Source organism: Staurois parvus, unplaced genomic scaffold, assembly GCF_062004578.1.
Source record: "Staurois parvus isolate SC_StPar_1 unplaced genomic scaffold, SC_StPar_1.0 ptg001058l, whole genome shotgun sequence".
Lineage (NCBI taxonomy): Eukaryota > Metazoa > Chordata > Amphibia > Anura > Ranidae > Staurois > Staurois parvus.
Genome location: NW_028318854.1, coordinates 932,777 through 957,411, shown reverse-complemented (window position 1 = coordinate 957,411; position 24,635 = coordinate 932,777). Strand labels below are relative to the sequence as shown.

Genomic DNA, 24,635 nt, shown 5'->3' with positions numbered 1-24,635 from the left:
TTTGCACAGGTTTTTCACGTGGTGAATAGAGATGAGCGAATCGAACATGACGAAGTGGAATTCGTTTCGAAGATCAGGAAAAATTCGATTCGCGCCGAATTCGAAAATTAGCAAACTTCGGATGCACGAATCGAATTTTCCCAAAAATGGCGGCGACATGTGTGGCGACGGAGCGGGGATCTCTGGGAAGGCGCGCAGACAAGGCGCGCTGACCCATAATGCATTCATTCATGACATGTGATCGCATTAGCCAATCAGCAGCCAGCCAGCCAGCACTGTGTAATGGTGGAGCTATAAATCGCGGCCATCTTAGAATTCTCCATTAGCCTCCGGTCATTCAAGAGAGACAGACCTGTCTGTATTAGGGACAGAGTTAGGGCCACAGAGACTTTAGGGCCACATAATTGTTACTCAGGGACACAGAATTGTTACTCAGGGACACAGAATTGTTACTCAGGGACACAGAATTGTTACTCAGGGACACAGAATTGTTATTGAGGGACACAGAATCGTTACTCAGGGACACAGAATTGTTACTCAGGGACACAGAATTGTTACTCAGGGACACAGAATTGTTACTCAGGGACACAGAATCATTACTCAGGGACACAGAATTGTTACTCAGGGACACAGAATTGTTACTGAGGGACACAGAATCGTTACTCAGGGACACAGAATCGTTACTCAGGGACACAGAATCGTTACTCAGGGACACAGAATTGTTACTGAGGGACACAGAATTGTTACTGAGGGACACAGAATTGTTACTGAGGGACACAGAATCGTTACTCAGGGACAGACACAGAATTGTTACTCAGGGACAGACACAGAATTGTTACTCAGGGACACAGAATCGTTACTCAGGGACACAGAATTGTTACTCGGGGACACAGAATCGTTACTCGGGGACACAGAATCGTTACTCGGGGACACAGAATTGTTACTCAGGGACACATAATCGTTACTCAGGGACACAGAATCGTTACTCAGGGACACAGAATCGTTACTTTCTGCTTCACAACCACTATTGAATTAAAGAGTATGTCAGACAACACGCAGAGGAGTGGCAGAGGAGGCAATGTTTCAGGAGCGAGCAGACGTGGCAGCAGAGGAAGGGGTCGAGGCAGCACTAGTCGCAGCCAGAGGCCAGTGCTCCCGGTGTCATCCAGCGGTCGTGTCTCCACCGACAACCCTGCCGTCATCGATTGGTTGACTCGGTCGTCTTCCTCTTCCCAGGTCACCTCTGACACCTACAGCCAACGGTCGGTGGGTACGTCAGACACAACCGTTAGTTGGCATGGCCCGGGAGCAAGCCCACTGAAATCACGTGTCCTCTACCTGCCCCTCTCCTTTGGTGTTCCCTCACCAAGCGAAGTATCGCATGCTGTGGGCTCAGCCCCACTGTACAGTGAGGAAGAGCTAACAGAGGGCGGTCAGGAACGGGGGGAGACATCCGCCTCTTCAGCAGCCAGGCAAAGAAGTAGTGGCGAGGAGAGTGGCTCGGTAGCCGGTCTAGAGACAGGTCTGTCTCCTGACCCACACGCAGCCGAGGGGGCTAGTAGTGACGCGGAGACCCTAATTGATGATGATGAGGCTGATCGCACTTGGCAGCCTCGTCGTCATCAGGCTATTGCTTCCGCATCATCAGGAGAAGAGGGTGGCAGCTTGCCAGCGAGCAAAACAGTCGGTGGGTTGCCCAGGAGGCAGCAGGGTCGCAGCAGTGTCAGTGGAGGCAAACGGCCACGGAGTAGAGCACCAGCTTCACTGCAACCTACCACCACGGCCAGTAGTGGTGCCGGTGTGCACGGAGGAAGTAGCAGTCAGCCAGTGAGGAGTAGCGGGGGCAAAGTTTCCTACTCGGCGGTGTGGCAATTTTTCGTCAAGCCGCCCGAGGAAGTAAACGTAGCCGTATGTCGACTATGTGGCCAGAAAGTCAAGCGTGGCCAGGGGGCCCATGTTGGGACTACAGCGTTGCGTCAGCATATTCAGCGTCGCCATTCGGTGGCCTGGGAAAACCATGATAAAGATACGGCGGTTCTGCCTGCCCCAGCCCCCGCTCCATCACCCGCTCCGTTACTTGCTCCGTCACCCGACGTCAATCGCCCTCTATCAGCCAGTCAAGGCTCCAACACCTCTGCTGAGGGGAGTTGTCGCTCGTTGGCATCTTCCACTCGTTCAGATGCTCCTTCTCCTGCTACTCCTCTTCACGGATTCCGTCAGCAGTCTTTCTTGGAATCCGTTTCCAAGAGACAACAGTTTGCGAGCACGCACCCGACGGTGCAGAAGCTAAACGTCCTCCTGTCCAAGTTGCTGGTGCTGCAGTCCCTCCCTTTCCAAGTGGTGGACTCAGCACCTTTCCGAGAAATGATGGCTTGAGCCGAGCCACGGTGGAGAGTGCCAAGCCAGCATTTCTTCGCCAAAAAGGCAGTGCCAGCCCTGCATTCACATGTAGAAGAGATGGTGGGCCAGTCTTTGAGCATGTCGGTCTCTGCCAAAGTGCACGGCAGCGCCGACGTGTGGAGCTGTAACTACGGTCAGGGACAGTACATGTCATTTACGGCCCACTGGGTGAACGTGGTGCCGGCACAGCCGCACCAGCAACTTGGACAGGTCACGCCGCTTTTGCCTCCACGTTTGCACGTCCTTGGTCCAGCAAAGATGTCCGCCTCTACCACCTCTTCTTCCGCCGTGTCCTCAGCCGCCACCCCCGTGCCAAGTCCCATTACCCGACCGGCATATCACATGTGCAGGGCGCAACGGTGTCACGCTGTGCTGCACCTGGTATGCCTTGGCGAACATAGTCACACAGGGGAGGAACTTCTGAGTGTAATGAACAGAGAAATCGACAGATGGCTGTCTCCGCGCAAACTGAAAATCGGAACCATGTTGACCGACAACGGAAAGAACATGGTGTCTGCTCTGCGTCAAGGAAGGTTGTGCCATGCGCCATGCATGGCTCACGTGTTCAATCTGGTTGTCAAGCGGTTCCTAAAATCCACCATCCCACTGCAAGACATCCTTAAAATGTCACGTAAACTTTGCATGCATTTCAGCCATTCCTACACCGCAAAGCACACCCTCCTTGAGCTGCAGCGGCAGAACGGAATTCCACAGCATCGCCTGATCTGCGACGTTGCAACAAGGTGGAATTCAACCCTACATATGTTAGACCTTTCGCTGTTCGTAAAGAATAGTCGTCGACTATCAAGAGTCCAATGGCAGAGTGGCAGAGCAGAAGCAGCTTCAATTGAATGCCATACACAGGCCTAGGTTTAAAAGTCCCTCACAGTTAATTCCAATAACGAACTCTACTCCTCCGTGCAATCTACTTACGAGACCCTGGGCAGGTCTGGGTCCAATTTGTGGTAGAGACTGGTTTTGTTCAGCCATGCTTGAGCAAGTAATAACAGGTCTGTGCTGCCCTTTGGTGTCTGGCTTAATGCGCACAACACTGAACGTCCCAGCGTTTGTCAACGATTTGCCGTTAAGTGATGCAAACCCGCTGAACCACGTTCATGAGGAGCCGGTACAGGGGGCCATGAATCAGTATGGACCTGGCAGCAGCGTGAGCAGACAACAGAGGCACATGGCGCAGGGTGGCGGTGTAGGCAGCATTATTCTGAAGCCATACACAGGCCTAGGTTAAAAAGCGGAAGCCGTCAGCAGCGTGAGCAGACGACAGAGGCACATGGCACAGGGTGGTGGTGGATGCAGCAGTATTCGGAAGCCAAACACAGGCCTCGGTTAAAAAGCGGAAGCCGTCAGCAGCGTGAGCAGACGACAGAGGCACATGGCGCAGGGTGGCGGTGGAGGCAGCAGCAATGGAAGGCCATACAGCACCCTATCACAAAATGGAACCCACCAACAGTGTAAGGAGACCTGAAAGTGGCACATGGCAGAGTCTGGCGATGAAGTCAGCAGCAATGGGAGGCCGTACAGGGACCCATGACACACTCTGGACCTGGCAGCAGCAAGAGGAGGTGGTACAGGGGCCCATGGCAGAGTGGCGAAGCGTAAGCAGCTTAAATTGAAGGCCATACAGAGGCCTATGTTAAAAAGTCCCCCCAGCAGCAGCGTGGGGAGACGACTATTAGTTTTTCTCCTGCCCAGACCCTTGCTTGCCTGACTATTAGTCGTCTCCCCACGCTGCTGCTGGGGGGACTTTTTAACATAGGCCTCTGTATGGCCTTCAATTTTAGCTGCTTACGCTCCGCCACTCTGCCATGGGCCCCTGTACCGCCTCCTCATGCTGCTGCCAGGCCCGTAATCTGTCATGGGCCCCTGTACCGCCTCCTCATGCTGCTGCCAGGTCCAGAGTGTGTCATGGGTCCCTGTACGGCCTCCCATTGCTGCTGTCTCCATCGCCACACTCTGCCATGTGCCACTTTCAGGTCTCCTCACACTGCTGGTGGGTTCCATTTTGTCATAGGGTGCTGTATGGCCTCCCATTGCTGCTGCCAGGCCCGTAATCTGCCATGGGCCCCCGTACCGACTCCTCATGCTGCTGCCAGGCCCGTAATCTGTCATGGGCCCCTGTACCGCCTCCTCATGCTGCTGCCAGGTCCAGAGTGTCTCATGGGTCCCTGTACGGCCTCCCATTGCTGCTGTCTCCATCGCCACACTCTGCCATGTGCCACTTTCAGGTCTCCTCACACTGCTGGTGGGTTCCATTTTGTCATAGGGTGCTGTATGGCCTCCCATTGCTGCTGCCAGGCCCGTAATCTGCCATGGGCCCCCGTACCGACTCCTCATGCTGCTGCCAGGCCCGTAATCTGTCATGGGCCCCTGTACCGCCTCCTCATGCTGCTGCCAGGTCCAGAGTGTCTCATGGGTCCCTGTACGGCTGTCAGGGATCTCCTCGATCCCTGCCGCGATGGTCCCGGCGCAGGCGCACTGCTCCACCCAGTACACGGGCACTAGGTCCGGGCCGGCCGCGGCGTTCGAGTTCGCGCATGCGCAGTAGAAGCCGCGGCCGCCCGCTGGGCACCAATGGCAGCGCAGGGCGGGATATTTAAAGGTCCCTGAGCTGTCATTTCGTTGCCTTCTGGTCTTACCTGCTTCCTGTGATCCTGTACCTGTGCCTAGTAAGTTATTGACCCGGATTGCTCTTGACCTTGCTGATTTCTCCTGCCCAGACCCTTGCTTGCCTGACCTCTCTCCCTGGATGCCACTTATTAGATCTGACCTCCTGTTGCTGACCTGGCGTGTGACCCGACGATTCTCTGCCTGCTCCCTTGTACCTTACCGTCCTCTACATTACCGACTCGGCATGTCTGACTACGCACTTGCTCAGCCATCCATCCATCCCATCGGGCTCACCCGACCTCCTCACATCTGGCTCTCCCTGGTTGGAACCCCTGGCGAACACCCCTACCACTGACAGGTGTGCTCAGTAGAGGCGACCTGGTCTCGGGGTACTACAAGTCCATCCCCACCATCAGGGGCCCTGGTGAACAAGTACCCTGGGGCTTAGACTCCGCGCTCTGGGCACGCCTGACCAGTGGAGTGCTAGTGGTGCCGCTCGGCGGTCCCTCACAACGGCCTCCCATTGCTGCTGTCTCCATCGCCACACTCTGCCATGTGCCACTTTCAGGTCTCCTCACACTGCTGGTGGGTTCCATTTTGTCATAGGGTGCTGTATGGGCTCCCATTGCTGCTGCCAGGCCCGTAATCTGCCATGGGCCCCCGTACCGACTCCTCATGCTGCTGCCAGGCCCGTAATCTGTCATGGGCCCCTGTACCGCCTCCTCATGCTGCTGCCAGGTCCAGAGTGTGTCATGGGTCCCTGTACGGCCTCCCATTGCTGCTGTCTCCATCGCCACACTCTGCCATGTGCCACTTTCAGGTCTCCTCACACTGCTGGTGGGTTCCATTTTGTCATAGGGTGCTGTATGGCCTCCCATTGCTGCTGCCAGGCCCGTAATCTGCCATGGGCCCCCGTACCGACTCCTCATGCTGCTGCCAGGCCCGTAATCTGTCATGGGCCCCTGTACCGCCTCCTCATGCTGCTGCCAGGTCCAGAGTGTCTCATGGGTCCCTGTACGGCCTCCCATTGCTGCTGTCTCCATCGCCACACTCTGCCATGTGCCACTTTCAGGTCTCCTCACACTGCTGGTGGGTTCCATTTTGTCATAGGGTGCTGTATGGCTTCCCATTGCTGCTGCCAGGCCCGTAATCTGCCATGGGCCCCCGTACCGACTCCTCATGCTGCTGCCAGGCCCGTAATCTGTCATGGGCCCCTGTACCGCCTCCTCATGCTGCTGCCAGGTCCAGAGTGTCTCATGGGTCCCTGTACGGCCTCCCATTGCTGCTGTCTCCATCGCCACACTCTGCCATGTGCCACTTTCAGGTCTCCTCACACTGCTGGTGGGTTCCATTTTGTCATAGGGTGCTGTATGGCCTCCCATTGCTGCTGCCAGGCCCGTAATCTGCCATGGGCCCCCGTACCGACTCCTCATGCTGCTGCCAGGCCCGTAATCTGTCATGGGCCCCTGTACCGCCTCCTCATGCTGCTGCCAGGTCCAGAGTGTGTCATGGGTCCCTGTACGGCCTCCCATTGCTGCTGTCTCCATCGCCACACTCTGCCATGTGCCACTTTCAGGTCTCCTCACACTGCTGGTGGGTTCCATTTTGTCATAGGGTGCTGTATGGCCTCCCATTGCTGCTGCCTCCACCGCCACACTGTGGCTCCACACTCTGGTTTTGGCCCCGTGACTGCCCAAATGAGTGAAGTGTGCGGTGATTCTAAGATCGACGGCACTCATCTGCATGTCATACTGACTGACAGTATTATTTCTCTTCCCCAGCAGACTCCAAGGGCATTTAAATTAAAGGTACAGTGTTCTGCACTAATATAAAGGCTCTCTGAAGCCTAGAAACACCCTTTTTATATGTTAAATTCGCAGCGAATATATTCGCCTCGAATCAAATTTATTCCGCGAATTCGGCAAATCAGCCGAATCGAATTTTTTAATAATTCACTCATCTCTAGTGGTGAATATTTGATGGACTGAATGATTTGTTTCTTTTGAAATAACATAAATTATTCATGATTTTTTCACGTGGTGATCACTTGAAGTACTGAATTGTTTGGATTTTTTTTGTATCATTTATTGGTATTATCAATATTTATAATAGTTATATATGTTTTGGGAATTTTTTATATTGCTAATTGATGCATATGCCACTGGAATATTTTTCTTTTCAAAGATATTTATATAAATCCTATATATAATACTTGTGTCCCTTCTGGTAAATTTCACCTCACCTTCTGTTCTAGCTGAGATCTAAATAGGCTTGTAATTCACATTATACTTACACAATGGGAACGATCTACTACAGCAGTAAATAGTGTTCAATTATGTTAAAAAAGGCAAATCTGTGTTCTCTTTGAATATTTATTACATATTAAAAAGATTCAAAAGTAGGATTTTATACAGGTAATGATCGGTTGATAGAAGTCAACATAACTTTGCCTTGCTGTGAATAACCCCCAATGCCCTTAGTAGATAATACCCCAAAAAGTTAAATTAGCTCAGTATAAATATGAATCGATGCAAGATATTTCTCTTAAAAACAACTGGTTTTGCATATGCATCCTGAAGCATATGGAAATGATTGAGGGTTTCATATAAGGAAAGTTTGTTATAGATAGAGGTCCTCACTTACGGAAGAGCCTGGGACCAACCTAAAATTTGCTAAAACAAAATTCTAAGTTTCAAAGTCAGAATTCTAAGGCTAAATAGAAGCTACTGCATTTATAATCTCTAAATTCTAACTTTTAATCTCAGAATTCTGACTCTGAAACTCAGAATTTTGTTTAATATTTTAGGAGGGCCCCAGGGCTCTTCAGTACTTACTGACGCAAAGAATGTATTGTTTTTTACTGTCCGGATCACACTGTCATAATTATTATTATTATACAGGATTTATATAGCGCCAAAAGTTTGCTCAGCGCTTTACAATATAACGGGAGACAATACAGCAACAATACAGTTCAATATGGAGCTTACAATCTAGGAGGAAGGGGCTAGTGGTACAAAAGGTAGTAACTGTTTGGGATGGACTGGTTGGAAGAGTAGAAGATTCCAGTATTAGCTGAGAGCAGGATAGGCTTCCCTGAAGAGATAGGTTTTCAGAGATCGCCTAAAAGTGAGCAGAGTAGGCGATAGTCTGATAAATTGGAGTAGAGAGTTCCAGAGGATGGGGGAAGCTCTGGAGAAGTCCTGGAGGCAAGCATGGGAGGAGGAGACAAAGGAGCTAGAGAGTAGGAGGTCTTGCGAGGAGCGGAGAGTACGGGTTGGGTGATATAGACAAGATTGATGATGTAATTTGGGGCAGAGTTATAAATTCAATTCAAGTGTCCATTTACCTTCACAGTTACCTTCCAATAGCTCCGATATCCAAGGTTTTCTAGCATACATAGCGTGACTTCTTCTAGGTATTTGGCCTTGGCACCTTTGCATATATATTTACATTATAATTTAGTAGAGAAAATATTTGTGTTTTTGGAACAATCTTTTTTTTTTACTTTAAAGACTGTTCAAGTATCTAATGGCCACAACTTAGATTTAAAGAATATGTTAACCTAACATTTAATTTTCCTGATTTGTGTCTGCTGTTCCATGTATATGTATGAAAAAATATCCTGTTCTCTTTATAGTGCTTCCTTTGTGTGAAATCCCTGGTGTTCCTGCTAGTCCCTCTGCTTTCTATTAAAAAAAACTCACCACACTAGGCATGAGACCACAGCATGGTCAGTTTTCTGCTCTCCCCCAATGATTAGACTTGTGCTGACACCCCCTCCCTCCCCTCCGCACAACTATTCACTGGGAAGACCAGTGTACTGCTGTTTCTGCTTCCCACATGGAAGAAAAATATATTTGAAATATATTTTAGAAATATTCTTCCCAAATATATTGACATATATTTGAAATACTACAATTTTGACCATATTTAATATATTTCAATAAAAAAAAATATATATATAACATATTATTATAAAACATATTCAAGCTATAGTTTTATAATGGATATGGGCTGAAAGTGCACACTCTCAGGTTTAATTTGAGGGTATGTACATCCAAATTGGAGGAAGAGTTTAGGAATTACAACTCTTAAGAGTAGCCACCCCCCCCCCCTTTTTCAAGGGACCAAAAGTAATTGGACAACTGAACCAAAAGCTGTTTCATGGCCAGGTATGGGTTACTCCTTCATTATTTATTCATCAATTAAGCAGGTAAAAGGTCTGGAGTTGATTCTAAGTGTGGCATTTGCATTTGGAATCTGTTTCTGTGAACCTACATCATGCATTCAAAGGAGTTGTCCATGCAAGTGAAACAGGCCATTGTAAGGCTTCAAAAACTAAACAAATCTATCAGAGAGACAACAGCAACATTAGGAGTGGCCAAATCAACAGTTTGGTACATTCTGAGGAAAGAAGAATGCACTGGTGAGCTCAGCAACATAAAAAGGCATGGACGTCCACAGAAGACAACAGTGGTGGATGATCGCAGGATCCTCTCTATGGCAAAGAAAAACCCATTCACAACATCCAGACACTCTCCAGGAGGTGGGCGTATCATTGTCAAAGTCTATAATCAAGAGAAGACTTCACAAGAACAAATACTGAGGGTTTACCACAAAGTGCAAACCATTCATAAGCCTGAAGAATAGAAAAGCCAGATTAGACTTTGCCAAAAAACATCTAAAAAAGCCAGACCAGTTCTGGAAAAGCATTCTTTGGATGGATGAAACTAAGATGAATCTGTACCAGAATGATGGGAAGAAAAAAGTGTGGAGAAGGCTTGGAACAGCTAATGATCCAAAGCACACAACGTCACCTCTGGAGGCAGTGTGATGGCATGGGCATGCATGGCTTCCAGCGGCACTGGGTCATTGGTGTTTATTGATGATGTGACAGAAGACAGAAGCAGAAGGAGCCGGGTGAATTCTGCAGTGTTTAGAGATATACTGTCAGCCCAGATTCAGCCAAATGCAGCAAAGTTGATTGGACGGCGCTTCACAGTACAGATGGACAATGATCCAAAACACACTGCAAAAGCAACCCAGGAGCTTTTGAAGGAAAACAAGTGTACTATTCTGCAATGGCCGAGTCAATCACCTGATCTCAACCTCGTTGAGCATTCATTTCACTTAGTGAAGGCAAAACTAAAGGCAGAAAGACTCACAAACAAAGAACAACTGAAGACAGCTGCAGTTAGAGCCTGGCAAAGCATCAGAAAGGAGGAAATCCAGTCTTTGGTAATGTCCATGGGTTCCAGACTTCAGGCAGTCATTGCCAGTAAAGGAATCTCAACAAAATATTACAAATTAACATTTTATTAATGATTATATTCAAATGTCCAATTACTTTTGGTCCCTTGAAAAAGGGGGGATGGCTACTCTTACGAGCTGTAATTCCTAAACCCTTCCTCCAATTTGGATGTATATACCCTCAAATTAAACCTGAGAGTGTGCACTCTCAGCCCATATCCATTCTAGAACTATAGCTTGAATATGTTTTGGCAAATACCTGAAAGAAACTGAAATTGTGCCTGTGTCCAAATATATATGGACCTAACTGTATAGGGAAAATAATGGTATTTATAGTGATTTTTATATTTATACACAAATGCTTTGCCTTTCATTTCTATTTTAAACCAAGTGGCTGGTTTTACATGGTGAGGGTTTACATATACTTTAGGATTTTGTGAATGGCAATTCCAAAAAAAGTAGGTGAAATTAAGACCAGACAGAACACATCATATATACTACGAGTAATACGAGTGACTGTTTTCTGAACTTGAGCAGAATTATCATGCCGGTATACATTGGCATGCTGGCAATGCATTCTTTGGTAATTGTCTCTTTTTCTGTGTGCAGGTTAATGTGAACGGATCACCATTCTATAATTATGGCCACAGGATGCCTATGGAACGGGTGGAATGTGTACACGTGGCTGGAGAAGTTAGCATCCAATCCATCACTACTGTTGGAGGTGGGGTAAGTAGTGATACTTGGAGCAACTACGATACTACGAAGCATGGTAGAAGAGTGAACATGGTAGTACAAGAGAAGATAGCTGATGGTGGATGAGGTATCATGGTTCTTAAAGTAGTCTTCCCTTAATACAAGAAACAAAGAGAGGGCGCACAGGCCTAGTGCATTACCTTTAAAAATTAGATTTATTATAAATAGTAAAATACTCACAAGAGAAATAAAATCAAATTTAAAGCATGTCACAAAGGATGCAATGTGGTCCAAAACCCCTGGAAGTGGTTTGGTGGGGGATTGTAGACCTCTAGATAGCTGGTGGCTGACACGTTTCAAGGTTGTACTTCTTCCTCAGAGCCAGACTCTGTGGTCCTAAACCCACTTCCAGGGGTTTTGGACCACATTGCATCATTTGTGACATGCTTTCCATTTGATTTTATTTCTCTTGTGAGTATTTTACTATTTATAATAAATCTTATTTTTAAAGGTAATGCACTAGGCCCGTGCGCCCTCTCTTTGTTTCTTATCTATAGTTCTCTTTGGATTTCCCTGGTCCGTTGAGGGCAGCAAGGCTTGCATTCCTTTCATACTCATGTGGGGATATTGATATTGTGGAGTCCACTGTCCAGCACAGGAGTACATGCATTTGGTTGCTTTAGTCTTTCCTTAAGGCTAGGTTCACAGCTATGCAGGTTGCGTTTGAACCGTTTCTGCATTATGTTTTGTGCACCTGCGTTTTTGCCATGTTTTTGATGCATTTTCCAGTTTATAAATTAAGAAAAAAATGTCTTGTTGCTAGGCAGTTTTAAAATGCAAAATGCATTAAAAACACGGCAAAAACGCACTACATGCTTTTCTGCAGTGTTTCCATTGAAGTCTATAGAACCAAAAACACAACTTTTTTGGGTTCAAAAAAGTCCCTGACCCTTTCCAAAAAATGCACTGGATGAAAACGCAGAGATGTGAACCTGTCCCATAAGAAATCATGTTAAATGGACTGTACTGCGTTTCTGCAAAATGCTGCGGAAAATGCTTAGGTGTGAACTGGGGGTAATATTGCATTTAAGCATAATCTGCAGAGCTCCTTCATTTGTGCTCATCTGATTTAAAACATTGCGTTTGCTGTGTAGAGCCGTGCTCTGCCCGCTGCATGCTGCTGATCTCACCCAGACATATGTAACCTTGCTGATGAGTTGTGACAGTTCTGAGTTCGGTTACTGCTGGTCATGTGATGACTAGTAATCTTCCTTGCTTTTGCTATACTGACCTACACACAATGGAAAGAATATATGGCTTACCCTAGCCATATATTCACACTTATGCGTATTTCAGTTTATTTTTCAGTTTGCAGAAATGCACTACAGTCTATTTAACGTGATTTCCTATGGATCTAGATCACATCTGTGCATTATGAGTCGGTGCGTTTTTTTGGAAATGATCAAGGGCGTTTTTCCTGCAGCAGATTGCGTTTTGCATGTAATAGACTTCAATAGACCCATACCAAAAACGCAAGTGTTACTTTTTTTGCTAATAACAAAGATCATGTAGTGCAACTTTGATGCGACTTTACACTCTCTGGCACTCAAGTAGCATCAATGTAGTGCAGGAACCTTTATGTGACCATAGCTGCATGTTAGTGTTAATGGCTAGGATTAGGGTAAGGGTTACATGTTAGGGTTAATGGCTAGGATTAGGGTAAGGGTTACATGTTAGGGTTAATGGCTAGGATTAGGGTAAGGGTTACATGTTAGTGTTAATGGCTAGGATTAGGGTAAGGGTTACATGTTAGGGTTAATGGCTAGGATTAGGGTAAGGGTTACATGTTAGGGTTAATGGCTAGGATTAGGGTAAGGGTTACATGTTAGTGTTTGGGTTAGAGAATGTTAGAGTTTGGGTTAATGGTAATAATTAGGGTTGAAATGCCAACCCTAACAAGTATCGCTTGCCCTAATTCTAACTCTAACCCAAATCTTAGCCCTTAACCCTAACATTTTTTTTTAACAGAAGATAGCCTAACATTTAATCCTAACCCTAACTCTTAACCCTAACCCTAGCCCTTAGGGTCACATAAAGGTTCCTGCACTACTTTGATGCAACTTTCCCCTTTTTGGCACTCAAGTAGCATTAAAGTAGCATCAAAATTACATCAAAGTCTCACCAAAGTCACGCTACATAAACAGAACTGTCAGACTTTTCTATTAGCAAAAGAAAGAAAAGCAAAACATGGAAAAAATGTATGTTCCAAAATACTCCAGAAAACACACATCAACCACAACTTGTATAGATGTGAACCCAGCCTTAAATACAAATCATGCTTTTTTATTCTCAAAATACAATATCCTCCTATATGGAGTTATGGTTAACAAAAAAAAGGAACAAACTGGTGATTCAGAGTGTAAATAGATGACCATTACTCATGATGATGACCGAAGGAGGGAGGAAATAAATGTACCAAGCATGTTCTTATCTAGAGAGTGCATGGGTGGAAGTAAAGCCAAAAGCTGGTGATTCATGAATGGATATGGAAGGATCATGCTGGAGATTGAAGCTAGTGGTAATGGAGCAGCTCAACAACAGAGACAGGACAGTGGTCTGTAGTTTTATTAAAGAGGATACATAGTTACATAGTTAGTCTGGTTGAAAAAAGACAAAAGTCCATCCAGTTCAACCATTAAAAAAAAAAGTTATAATCCTATACCCACAGTTGATCCAGAGGAAGGCAAAAAAACCCCAGCAAAACATGATCCAATTTGCTCCTGCAGGGAAAAAAAAATTCCTTCCTGATCCCCTGAGAGGCAATCAGATATTCCCTGGATCAACTTTACCTATAAATGTTAGTATCCAGTTATATTCTGTGTATCGAAAAAAGAATCCAGGCCTTTTTTAAAGTACTCCACTGAGCTGGCCAGAACCAAATCTTGAGGGAGTCTATTCCACAATTTCACAGCTTTTACAGTGAAGAAACCTTTCCGTATTTGGAGATTAAAATGTATTTTCCTCCAGACGTAAAGAGTGCCCCCTTGTCCTCTGTGATGACCTCAGGGTGAATAGCTCTACACCGAGATCACTATATGAACCACTGATGTATTTATACATGTTGATCATATCCCCCCTTAATCTCCTCTTCTCAAGAGAGAATAAATTCAGTTCCTCTAATCTTTCCTCATAGCTGAGGTCAGTAAGTGGTCAAAGGTCAGTAAGTGTAACATGCTTCTAGAACACCAAATTCCGATTACTATGTTTTTGGATGTAGATGTTATTAATAGGAGATATTTCATATCTTACCTTCAACCCGCTGGAGCTTTTGTTGGTTCAGAGGTCTAGCTGTAATCTTCTTGACTCTTATCTTACACCCACACGCTGCTCAGGGCAACTTCCATTAAATTGGAGCTATAGAAGTTACTGATCTACTACCATGAAGGTAAGGGAGGGGTGGCCTCATCCAGCTTCATGGACCCATGAGCAGTTACTGCCACTGCACTCATGGCATATCTGTCTTTGTAGCTTCAGTATTTGACTAGAGGAGGAACAAAGTAGTTAATGATTGGGGTTAAAGGCTTACTCCACCTTATTATCATGTTATATAACGCCCGTGCCAAGTGGATTCTGCCTCCTCCTCCCAACACAGCCCCCTCTCTAACAGCATGGTGAGTTCTTCTTCCCTGCAGCAGCAGTCAGAATTTACCTGCTGAAAACACTACAAGTCCCATCTCCAACTGTAGCAGACATACTTGTAGCTCTCGGTGGAACATAAGTGCCGTGATCACCGCACTTGCAGCCCACCGACACTTCCTCCAATTCAGTAACTAAAAGTCCATACCTCGACAGAGCTAGAGGGAGAGTCTGAAGTTGCCCAGCACTGCACCTGCGAACCACTGGTCGCAATGCTTTTTAGGCCCATTTGCAAAAAAAAATAAAACATTTCCTGCATATAAATGTGTATTTATTATTTTTTTTCCAAACGGTGGACTTAGCCTTTACGCTGGGACGTAGTCCACAAATCAAGTAAATAAATGTGAACCTCTGAAAATTATCATGGACCATGGATGTGGATGTGTGCATCATATAAATGTAGGGGTCTCCATACTTTTCAAACAAAGGGCCAGTTTACTGTCCTTCAAACTTTAGGAGGGTTGGATTGTAACCAGTGGGGGTAGAGAATGTCCCGGGCCCAGCATCAGTGAAAATAAACATGGGGTACTATTCCTCCCATTAATACCCATCATTGGTATTAATGGGAGGAATAATGCCCCATCATTGGTATCAGTGTAAGAAATAGTGTCCCGTTGTTGGTCTCAGTGGGAGGAATAGTACCTCATATCATTGGGAGGAATAGTGCCCCAAGGGCCGGATATAGGCTAGCAAAGGGCCACATCTGGCCCTCGGGCCGCAGTTTGGAGACCCCTGATATAAATTAATTCTTCCATTTGCTAGTACAGTCTTCACCTGCCCTAGCCAAGTTCCTCAACCACTAATAAGTATAAAAAGGGGGGGGGGGACACCATTGTCTTGGGAGATACTTCCTTCTTCATGAATTCATGCTAGGGGGCTATTCACACCTGTCCACTTTGGTACATTGCATTAATGTACACACAGTAACCTGTGTGATGCTGTGTATTACCATGTGTTGCGCAGGGGCGGACTGACAACTCATGTGGCCCCTGGCAATAGGGGATCAGGAGGCCCCTGTGTCCTTGCCCAAACTCAAAAAAGCCCATGAAAAAGGTACCAGGGGCATCTCATGGGGCCCCCTACTGACCCCGGGCCCTCGGGCAGTGCCCGAGTTTCCAAATAGTCAGTCCGCCCCTGGTGTTGCGTTAAAGGATGAGTTCACCTTTGGGAACATGTTGCACCCATTTTTAGGGTGGAACATGTAACATGTTCCCGATCTTGCAGCCACTCCTTGATCCCTTCCCCGACAGATCTTCTCCCCATACCTGTTGTCACTATTTGAAAAGAGCATGGCCATGTGGGAGATCTGTGAATAGACGAACGACATGTACCGACAGCCTTTGCTCTGTCGGCTTGTATTTCTCAATGAACTACCAGGGAGCTGTTGAACACCATTGATTCTTCCTGTCATTGTGTAACTGCCTGCCCATACGAGGTATGAGCAGACAGCTTACACTGAGGCCTGCTTTGCACCGATGATCTGCTGACTGGGTTTGCAATGCTTTCCAGGCTCCTAAAAAAAAAAAATGTAAATGTGCATTTTTCTACCTAAATGTGCATTTATGCATTTTTTTTAAAGGTGAACTTATCCTGTAAGTTCCTTTGCTGCACTTGCAGTATATTACGTTGAGGTGCCATTGAGAATAAAGGACAGGTACAGCAATGGACCAACATGCTTTACCACAAGGCTAAGGTATAAATAGGTTATTAACTGAAAGCTATTCACATTTGAGGGAGCTATGTCGTTGCTGGCCAGCAAATTAAGAGGCTTGGAAATGTTGAGGTTCAGAGGCGGGGATGATGCAAGGACAGACATCATGGCACTTACAGTGCTATACGGGGGAAAAAAAAGTCCATCAAAATGTGCAAATATGCTGTGCATACTTGTACATGGTTGCAAAAACCCTGGGAGTGGGTAAAAGAATTTAAGTTTGCTTTAGAGGATAAGTTCACCTTTTCCTAAAAAATAATAAATGCGCTTTTTTGCAGGTAAAAAATGTGCATTTATTATTTTTAATTGCAGGAGCCTGTAAAGGATTGCACTGTGAATGAGTGGCTGGACAGAAGCCCCGCACAGCCGTGTTTTTTTTAACATTTTGATAGCTAGTGTGGGGAAGTTCTATTCATAAAATTTTACATGTTACACCCTGAACATGGGTGTAACATGTTATGAAAGGTGAACTTATCCTTTAAGCACACCTGGAGATAAAAAAAAATGATCTTTTTTATGTTTTGAGATGTACATGTGAAAGAAATCTGCCTGGTATACAGTACATAATCTTATCAACGCACATTAATGTATTAGAAAACAGTGTTACATATAATTACATAGTTAGTCTGGCTGAAAACAGATAAAAATCCATCCAGTTCAACCATAAAAAAAAAAAGTTATAATCCTATACCCACAGTTGATCCAGAGGAAGGCAAAAAACCCAGCAAAGCACGATCCAATTTGTTTTGGCAGGGAAAAAAATTCCTTCCTGATCCCCCGAGAGGCAATTGTATATTCCCTGGATCAACTTTACCTATAAATGTTAGTATCCGGTTATATTCTGTGTATCTTTGAAAGAATCCAGGACTGAGTGTTGTTATATGCATGTTATAATTTTCTATGTATATAGAGAAGCCTATTTGGTCCTTACAAAGGTAGGCTCTGCAGTAGCTGTGCATTACTAATCCACTGCAAGTCTACCATACAAGGTCTCCCTGATTGCAGTATGATGTTTTTAGTGGCAAAAAATGCAAGTAATTGCATCAAAAATAAATAAGTACTGTGCAATTACCCTGATTGTACCTCTGAATTGCAAAACTGAAATGAACCCCTAAACATTATCCTCTTTAACCTTACCTTTACAATGAGCATACAGTAGCTTCTAAACCATACCTTAAAGGGATGCTGTCACTTTGCCTATTTGGGGTAAAGTGTTAGTCCGGCAGGGGTGTCAAACTGGAGGCCCTCCAGCTGTTGCGAAACTACAAGTCCCATCATGCCTCTGCCTTTGGGAGTCATGCTTGTAACTATCAATCTTGCAATGCCTCATGGGACTTGTAGTTTGGCAACAGTTGGAGGGCCTCCAGTTTAACACCCATGTGTTAGTGCTTTTAAAATCCCCACCCACCCACAATCCTCTGCTGCTCCTTCCTCCATCACGGTTAGCACAAAATACCTGGTGTTGTAGTGTATGGGGGTGTATCTGACCACCACCCATGATGTGGGGCTGAGGTCTAACAGCCAATCATTAGGCCTATACACAGTCAAGTAATGGAGGGTGTGATGTCCCCGCTCCCTCTAGGCATGCCCACTGGGTATGTGGTGGGGGATTGGTGGACAGGTGTTTATCGGTAGGTCAGGGGCAGCGGGGCAGGATCACTGAAAAGGTACCAGTGGATCAACAGGTTTGGGAACATTACACATATACTGTCATCCCACTAACCCTGCAAGGGGCATGTAGAGGGACCCCTGCAGAAAGCTTGGGTCCTACTTTGCAGCATCCTAGCAGGGGACAGGTTTTTCTACTCAAGCTGTGGCTTCTTGCTAAAGAAATCAAACTGGCCTTGTGCACACTGGACGTTTTCTTAACTCTCCTAGAAGCCTTCCTCCTGGCAGCAGTGTTTTGGCGAAAAAAATAGCCCGAAGCTTGTAAAAGTATGTATTACGTTTAGGAGCGTTCAGCTGTGCCAAGCTTTTAGGTGGTAATTCATTTCATTGGCCAGAACAAAGAATAAATAATTATGGCCATTGAAATGAGTTAATGCGCAAGCGCTAAACGTGTCTAGCCATAACGCGTGTTTATGCGTCATATGGTTTTTCTGCCAAAATGCTAATGCTCCTGGACACACTGGCGGTGTTTTTTTTTTCCTGCCTCTAAACTCTCCTACACTAAACACCTGGAAAAGTTTGTGTGCGTGGATACATAGGATAACATGCAGGGGAATTTAGAGGCAGGGAAAAAGAAACACCAAATGCCTCTAGGAGCATCTGTAAAAACGCCCTGTGTGCATTTTCTTTGGTGCACCTGGCTATTTAAAAATTGAAAGTTCAATTTTTTTTTTTTTGTAAAATCTTTATTATTTGCACATAGTCAAACGGGTAAGACAATTCAAACATACCCAATATGAATGATCAGGGTTAGCAACAGTGCATCATTTCCGACAGCCTACAATCCAGGTGAGAGGATTACTCCCATAACAGATTAACAGAGTAATGCAGAGCACATCCTTAAATGTAGGCCCAGATTTTGTAGAACTTAGAATACGTGTTCACACACTGGTGCCTCCACTCAGCTTCCATTAGGTCTTCCACATTCAGCAACCATTTTTTCGCTAATTGCACTACTGGGGACTTCTAGTGAATCCGAATGAGGCATTTACCTGCATTAAGGAGGTGAGGGTTTGTAAGACCCCACAGACTTCCATATATCATGAAATAGCATAGGTAGTGGGTCATCTGCTATCTGGTGTTGGGTCACCTTAACTATTAGGTTATGGACATCTACCCAGAAAGGTCGAAGAATGGGGCAGTCCCACCAAAGATGTTAGAAGATACCCTTCTGTCACCAGCCCCTCCAACAGAGATTGGAAATCATCAGAGACATGCGAGACAGGGGCTCTATACCACCTTGAGAAAAATGTATAACAGGATTGTTGGGTTTTGGAGTTACCAGATGATGTATGGGCCAATACTGTGTTGAATTGGGTTTTAAATAGAAGAGGAAGTTAAAATATAACTGTACTGTAGAAACAAAAACAAATCAGTTGCTTAGGTTTAGAAGAAACGTTCACAACAGATAATGCTCTCTAACATCCACTTTACAATGTTCAGTAAATTAATTATTGAATCACAATAAATGCAGAAAAACAAACCAAATGATCTTGTATATACTTTATTTTCAGGCTCCTATGGGTGGTCCTGCTTACGCACCAGGAGGGGTAAGTACCATACATACTGTACCTAGACTCCACAGATGCAAATTGTAACTAGTATCAACATAATATTTCATGTCTTTTTCTTTCTTAACTCAAGGCGGTGACACTGCCTGCTTACCCAAATATGAGCCTACCTGTGAGTATTTCCTCTATTGTCTCTTCACTTACCTAGTAATATAATTTACTTGGCAATTCATTACACTACATCAAAAATAGCTGTTGGAGCCTGCTTTCTAACTTATTGGCTTTTTTTAATGCTTTTTTAAAATACTTTCATTATTTTTTACTTTTTTAACCCTTTTGAATTTGAAGCCATGATGAAAGGGGATCCTCAGAATCGCCGAAGCATATTGGTGTGTCACAACTTTTAATATTAAATAAATGCACCTGGACTCTTAGGTGTTGGCCTGGCACACTTCATCTACTGCATTACGTGGATTTTCATCCACTAAAGGCTTCTTTCAGTGAAGTGTCTTTTAAGCTGGCCATAGGTGGGATCGAAATTGCTGAACCGGTTGAATTTTGATCCTTTTATGGCCATTTCTGCTCGACAGAAGTAAATCTAAGGATCGTCTTCTGTCGAGTGGGAATGTTGGAAAACTTCTGTTGATCAGTCGAAGGAATTGTTCTGTTAGTATACAATGGCACAGCGGGGAGGATTCCTCCATCCACCTCACTTTTATGGATTGGGGAATCCATTAATTTTTTGAACAGCCTGCTGGCTGAAAAAAGAATTCTCTATGGCCAACCTTGGTGACATTTGTGAAGATTTGTTCAGAGATGAGCTAAAATATAAAATGTGCTTTTTTAAAGCTGAGGTTTAGGTATGCTAATTTTTACGTTGGCTCAGCTTGGACCAGTGTATGTATATGCCCTACCTATGGGTTCCTCAAAGAAGATGGAAAATTCTGTAGTAGGTACAGCTTCTCACAGGTATGGCACATACATACTTGCTTTAGTCCAAGCTGGACCAGTGTAACTATGTAAAAATTGCCATATCTAAATTTCAGCTTTACTTATCCATCTTTGTAAATGGAGCCTTGTGAGTATTCAGACTATCACTTTTTTTTAAAGAAAGATAAATTATCTTCCTGAAACACCATCACAATGAGACACTGGTTTGGGAAAAGTGAAATAATCCTGGGAAATCAATAGCCACCAACCAGATTTGATCTTTTAACTAATTTGACTATAGCATCTTCAGGTAGGTTACTTTACTTTGCATGGATTCCCTTGCCTGCCAAAATATCCCTATGGATCTCTGCAAACACGCTGGTTGTGACTGCTGACACCAGGGTCAGGTGGCACACACATGAACATTCTACTAGAGAGGGGAAGGAGAGCTGTGCTGGCAGATATAGACAGCACCATTGATCACAAAGGGGAAAAGTTTTGGGGCAGATTTTCTATTCCAACAAATCAATTGTTCCCCCCCCTAGAAGCAGTCAGCTGGCAATCATGCTTAGGGCTCATAGACATATCATTGTCTTACCAGCTGGTAACGATCAGGATGGGTGACTTTCATCTTATAAATACTAGTAGCTGTATATAAATCTAAAAGTTGTGGGTAACATACTTACCATAGCTTATCTGTCCAAGGTATATGTTTTCAGAATGCAGTACTACATGAATACAATCTATCACCCTGTTATTGTGTGAGATCTTTTGTTCTAACCTACATCTTTCTCTCTGTTCTGGCAGGTAATGGGAACACCCATGTATAACCCGGTGAGTGCACAACTATATGTGTGTATGTCTTTCCTCCTGTCTGTGAGTCTATCCAGGGGAAGATGGTTGGAGGGGGGGGGGGGTCAAAGGTTACAACACCTCTTGAGCTGACCTGAAATTTGATGCAACATTTTAGTTAAAACCTGCATGATCAGAATCTTAAACCCATAATTGATTCAGAGGAAGGCAAAAAAAACCTCTTAAAATAAGAGTCTTAATCTTGATATAAATTGATTGAAATTTGATTGGTTCAGCAGGGACCGGCTGAATTTTCATCCATGTGCAGCCACGTCACTTTCTTGAAAAGAAATCAATCTATCAATTAACATCTATTCAATTGCCCTGTCAACTGGAATACACAGATCAGTGCTAGGCAGGTGCAGTCTATCTTCTCCACTGCAGGTGGTGCTTGTCCTGCAGCATCAGTGCAAATGGGGACCCGGTTCCTCTATGGTTTCCTCGGTCCCAGGGAGGCAGCTATTTGATTGGCGGTTGGCACCCCATGTGACTGTGGTGGCCATCTTGGGTCAGGCAGAGTATATTTAAGACTCTGGCTCACGGGTTTGGTGCACATTTGACGAGTGGCTAGAGTAGGGACAGGTCAACCATCTGTCAGGAACAGTGCATAGTGTCAGGGAAAGTTTCCAGAGGCGTAAGGAAAGTATAGGGACACGACATCCTTTCAGGAAGCCTGTCCATTTGGGCGCAGACCGGCCAGGCCTCATTCCACTCCTTGAGAGAGACACTATCAGTACCTCTGGTCCACTGCACTACTGCCGCTTGGCTTTTCCAACTTGTGAGTGCTCCCGGTCAGGTTACTTTCCTGCTGGTCCTGTTTGTTTTTACTGGACTTTGTTATATTCTTGAAATTGCACCAGAACTTTGTGTGTTTTCCATCGCTGCATTATGCTGCACCTACCCACAAGCTGGAAGGGAGAATAAAATAGTGCAGTGGGGAGGATTCCCCCATCCACCTTGAATGTGTGGATAGGGGATATGGTACAGTTATTTTTTTGTTCAGCTGGCTGGGAGACAAATTTGCCATTGCTTAAGGAACCCCTAGCAACCCTGACTGATAGAGCCTGATCTGTTTCAAAAACGTATTCAATAAATTGTAATAATGATTTGCATAATGCTTTACCTCATAGCAACAAACCAGGAGTCATCCCCCCAAAAAATGACTGATTGGTTACTGCACCGTGCACACCATTGTTCTCATATAAATGGCCTGTCTTTTTTACTTTTATACTTATGAAACTTTCTTTACTCTCCACATCACAGCCTATTCCTTATTATGCAAACATCCCTGGAGGAGTGTCACCCAAAAGGACCTTTATAGTGAGAGGATTCATACCCCAAGGAGGGCAGAAGTAAGTGAAACACAATGACACTGTACACCGGGGAATATGGTATCACAATAATTATGCGTTTCCCTTCCTCTGTATGACGATACTGAAGTGTGAGCAAGGTTGGCAGATTCAGATATGAGTAGACAATACATTTATTTTGTATATGAAAAGGGAATACCACAAGTAGTTATACTTTATCAGAATTTGCAATTATTTGGGATATATGGCCTTGTACACTCAAGCTTCATATCCTATTGTATATACAAGGAGATTCCCCTTCTAAGTGAAGATTAGGAACATCTCCTTTCTACCTTAAGATACTGCTAATGCAAAACTCAACAAAAATAACCTGCAGTAGCTATTTTCTATGAATTTTTCCTATTGGGAAAAGAGAGAAAAAATGTAAGCTTATTGTTATTATGTTGTATTGGAGTCAACATATGAGTAGAATGAAATGAGAGATACGCATTTTGCATGCCAAATACAAGTACCCACATGGAAGAAAAATATATTTTAAAAATAATCTTCACAAATATATTGACATATATTTGAAATACTACAATTTTGGCCATATTCAATATATTTAAAATTTATATATATATATATATATACACTGTATATGTATGTGTATATATACTGTGTGTGTGTGTGTGTGTGTGTATATATACTCTGTATGTTGAAATGCATTTTTTTAATTACAATATATGAAAAATATTTTTTTTTAAATACGTTCTTCGAATTTTTTTAAAAGTCATATTAACATATATTTTTATATATATTTGTAAATGCATTCCAATAATGCAGATCAAATGTATTTTTAAAGACATACAGTTTATTTGAAAATGTATTTTTAAAAATATTTTGCATATATTTTGTAATATATAAAAAAATGCATTTCAACATAATAATTATATATATATATATATATATATATATATATATATATACAGTATATATATATATATTTTTATATATTGAATACGGCCAAAATTGTTCTATTTCAAATATATGTAAATATATTTGGGATGAATATTTTTCAAATATATTTAAAATATATTTTTCTTCCATGTGGGTAGAAAAGGGATGTTAACTTAAATCCAGAAATGGTTTGGGGCAGGAGACTAGAACCTGGAGTTGCACCTCTAGGCTTCCCTTTGTAGTCGCTTTGTAGATCCTGTGATATATCAACCATCTTTTTTACCTCCAACCAGGGGCGGACTGACAAATCATGGGGCCCCTGGGCAATAGGGGATCATGGGGCCCCTGTGTCCTTGCCCAAACTCAAAAAAGCCTATGAAAAAGGTACCAGGAGCATCTCATGGGGCCCCCTACTGACCCCGGGCCCTCGGGCAGTGCCCGAGTTTCCAAATGGTCAGTCCGCCCCTGCCTCCAACATATTATTATTATTGACCTGCTCTATTACCCTCTGTCTGTATTGTGTACAGGTACTCTCCAATAGAATATGAAAATATTTAATATTATTTACAGAATACTTCTACAATGAACCCTTTTTCATTTCGGGCATCATCTTATTTTGCTGCAGTAGCTGTTTCATAAAACCCCTTGGCTGCAACTACGCTAATGTTATGAAACTTGAATCCAAGCCCGTAAGAATACAGACACTTGCCAGGATCTTAAACTGCCCTTTATGGTTCCCAGACCTCACACCACACAACTACTAACAATCCCGCCAAGGGACACTGGAGCCAATTTATAAAGCAGTGATATAACCTAAAAATGTACTGTGGTGTCTTGTGGTGAGCAGATATTGGAATTGGCTGTCTGTTAATGTGGCAGTGATAGGTTGTACATAAACCAGATTATGGCAGCTATTCAAGAAAGACATTTTATATTCTGTTATTCTTGAAGGTTCTAGTGATGTAACGCTTTGGACTTCCCTTGGTCTCCATTCCCTCAGCTCATTAGAAAATTTGTTGGTAGCAGGAACGAAACCAAGAAATGTTC

The 24,635-nt window shown here is 44.2% G+C and overlaps 1 protein-coding gene across 1 annotated transcript in view; it reads left to right on the top strand.

The window, feature by feature from the left end:
* The window catches only part of LOC149440701 (galectin-4-like), a 36,441-nt gene that overhangs the window by 9,420 nt on the left and 2,386 nt on the right, over window positions 1-24,635 (top strand). Inside the window, exons 4-8 of the mRNA XM_089658202.1 lie at window positions 10,885-11,004; window positions 19,561-19,596; window positions 19,691-19,729; window positions 21,295-21,321; window positions 22,603-22,691. Of these exons, the coding sequence (XP_089514328.1) occupies window positions 10,885-11,004; window positions 19,561-19,596; window positions 19,691-19,729; window positions 21,295-21,321; window positions 22,603-22,691 (311 nt within the window). The remainder of the gene's footprint in view (window positions 1-10,884; window positions 11,005-19,560; window positions 19,597-19,690; window positions 19,730-21,294; window positions 21,322-22,602; window positions 22,692-24,635) is intronic.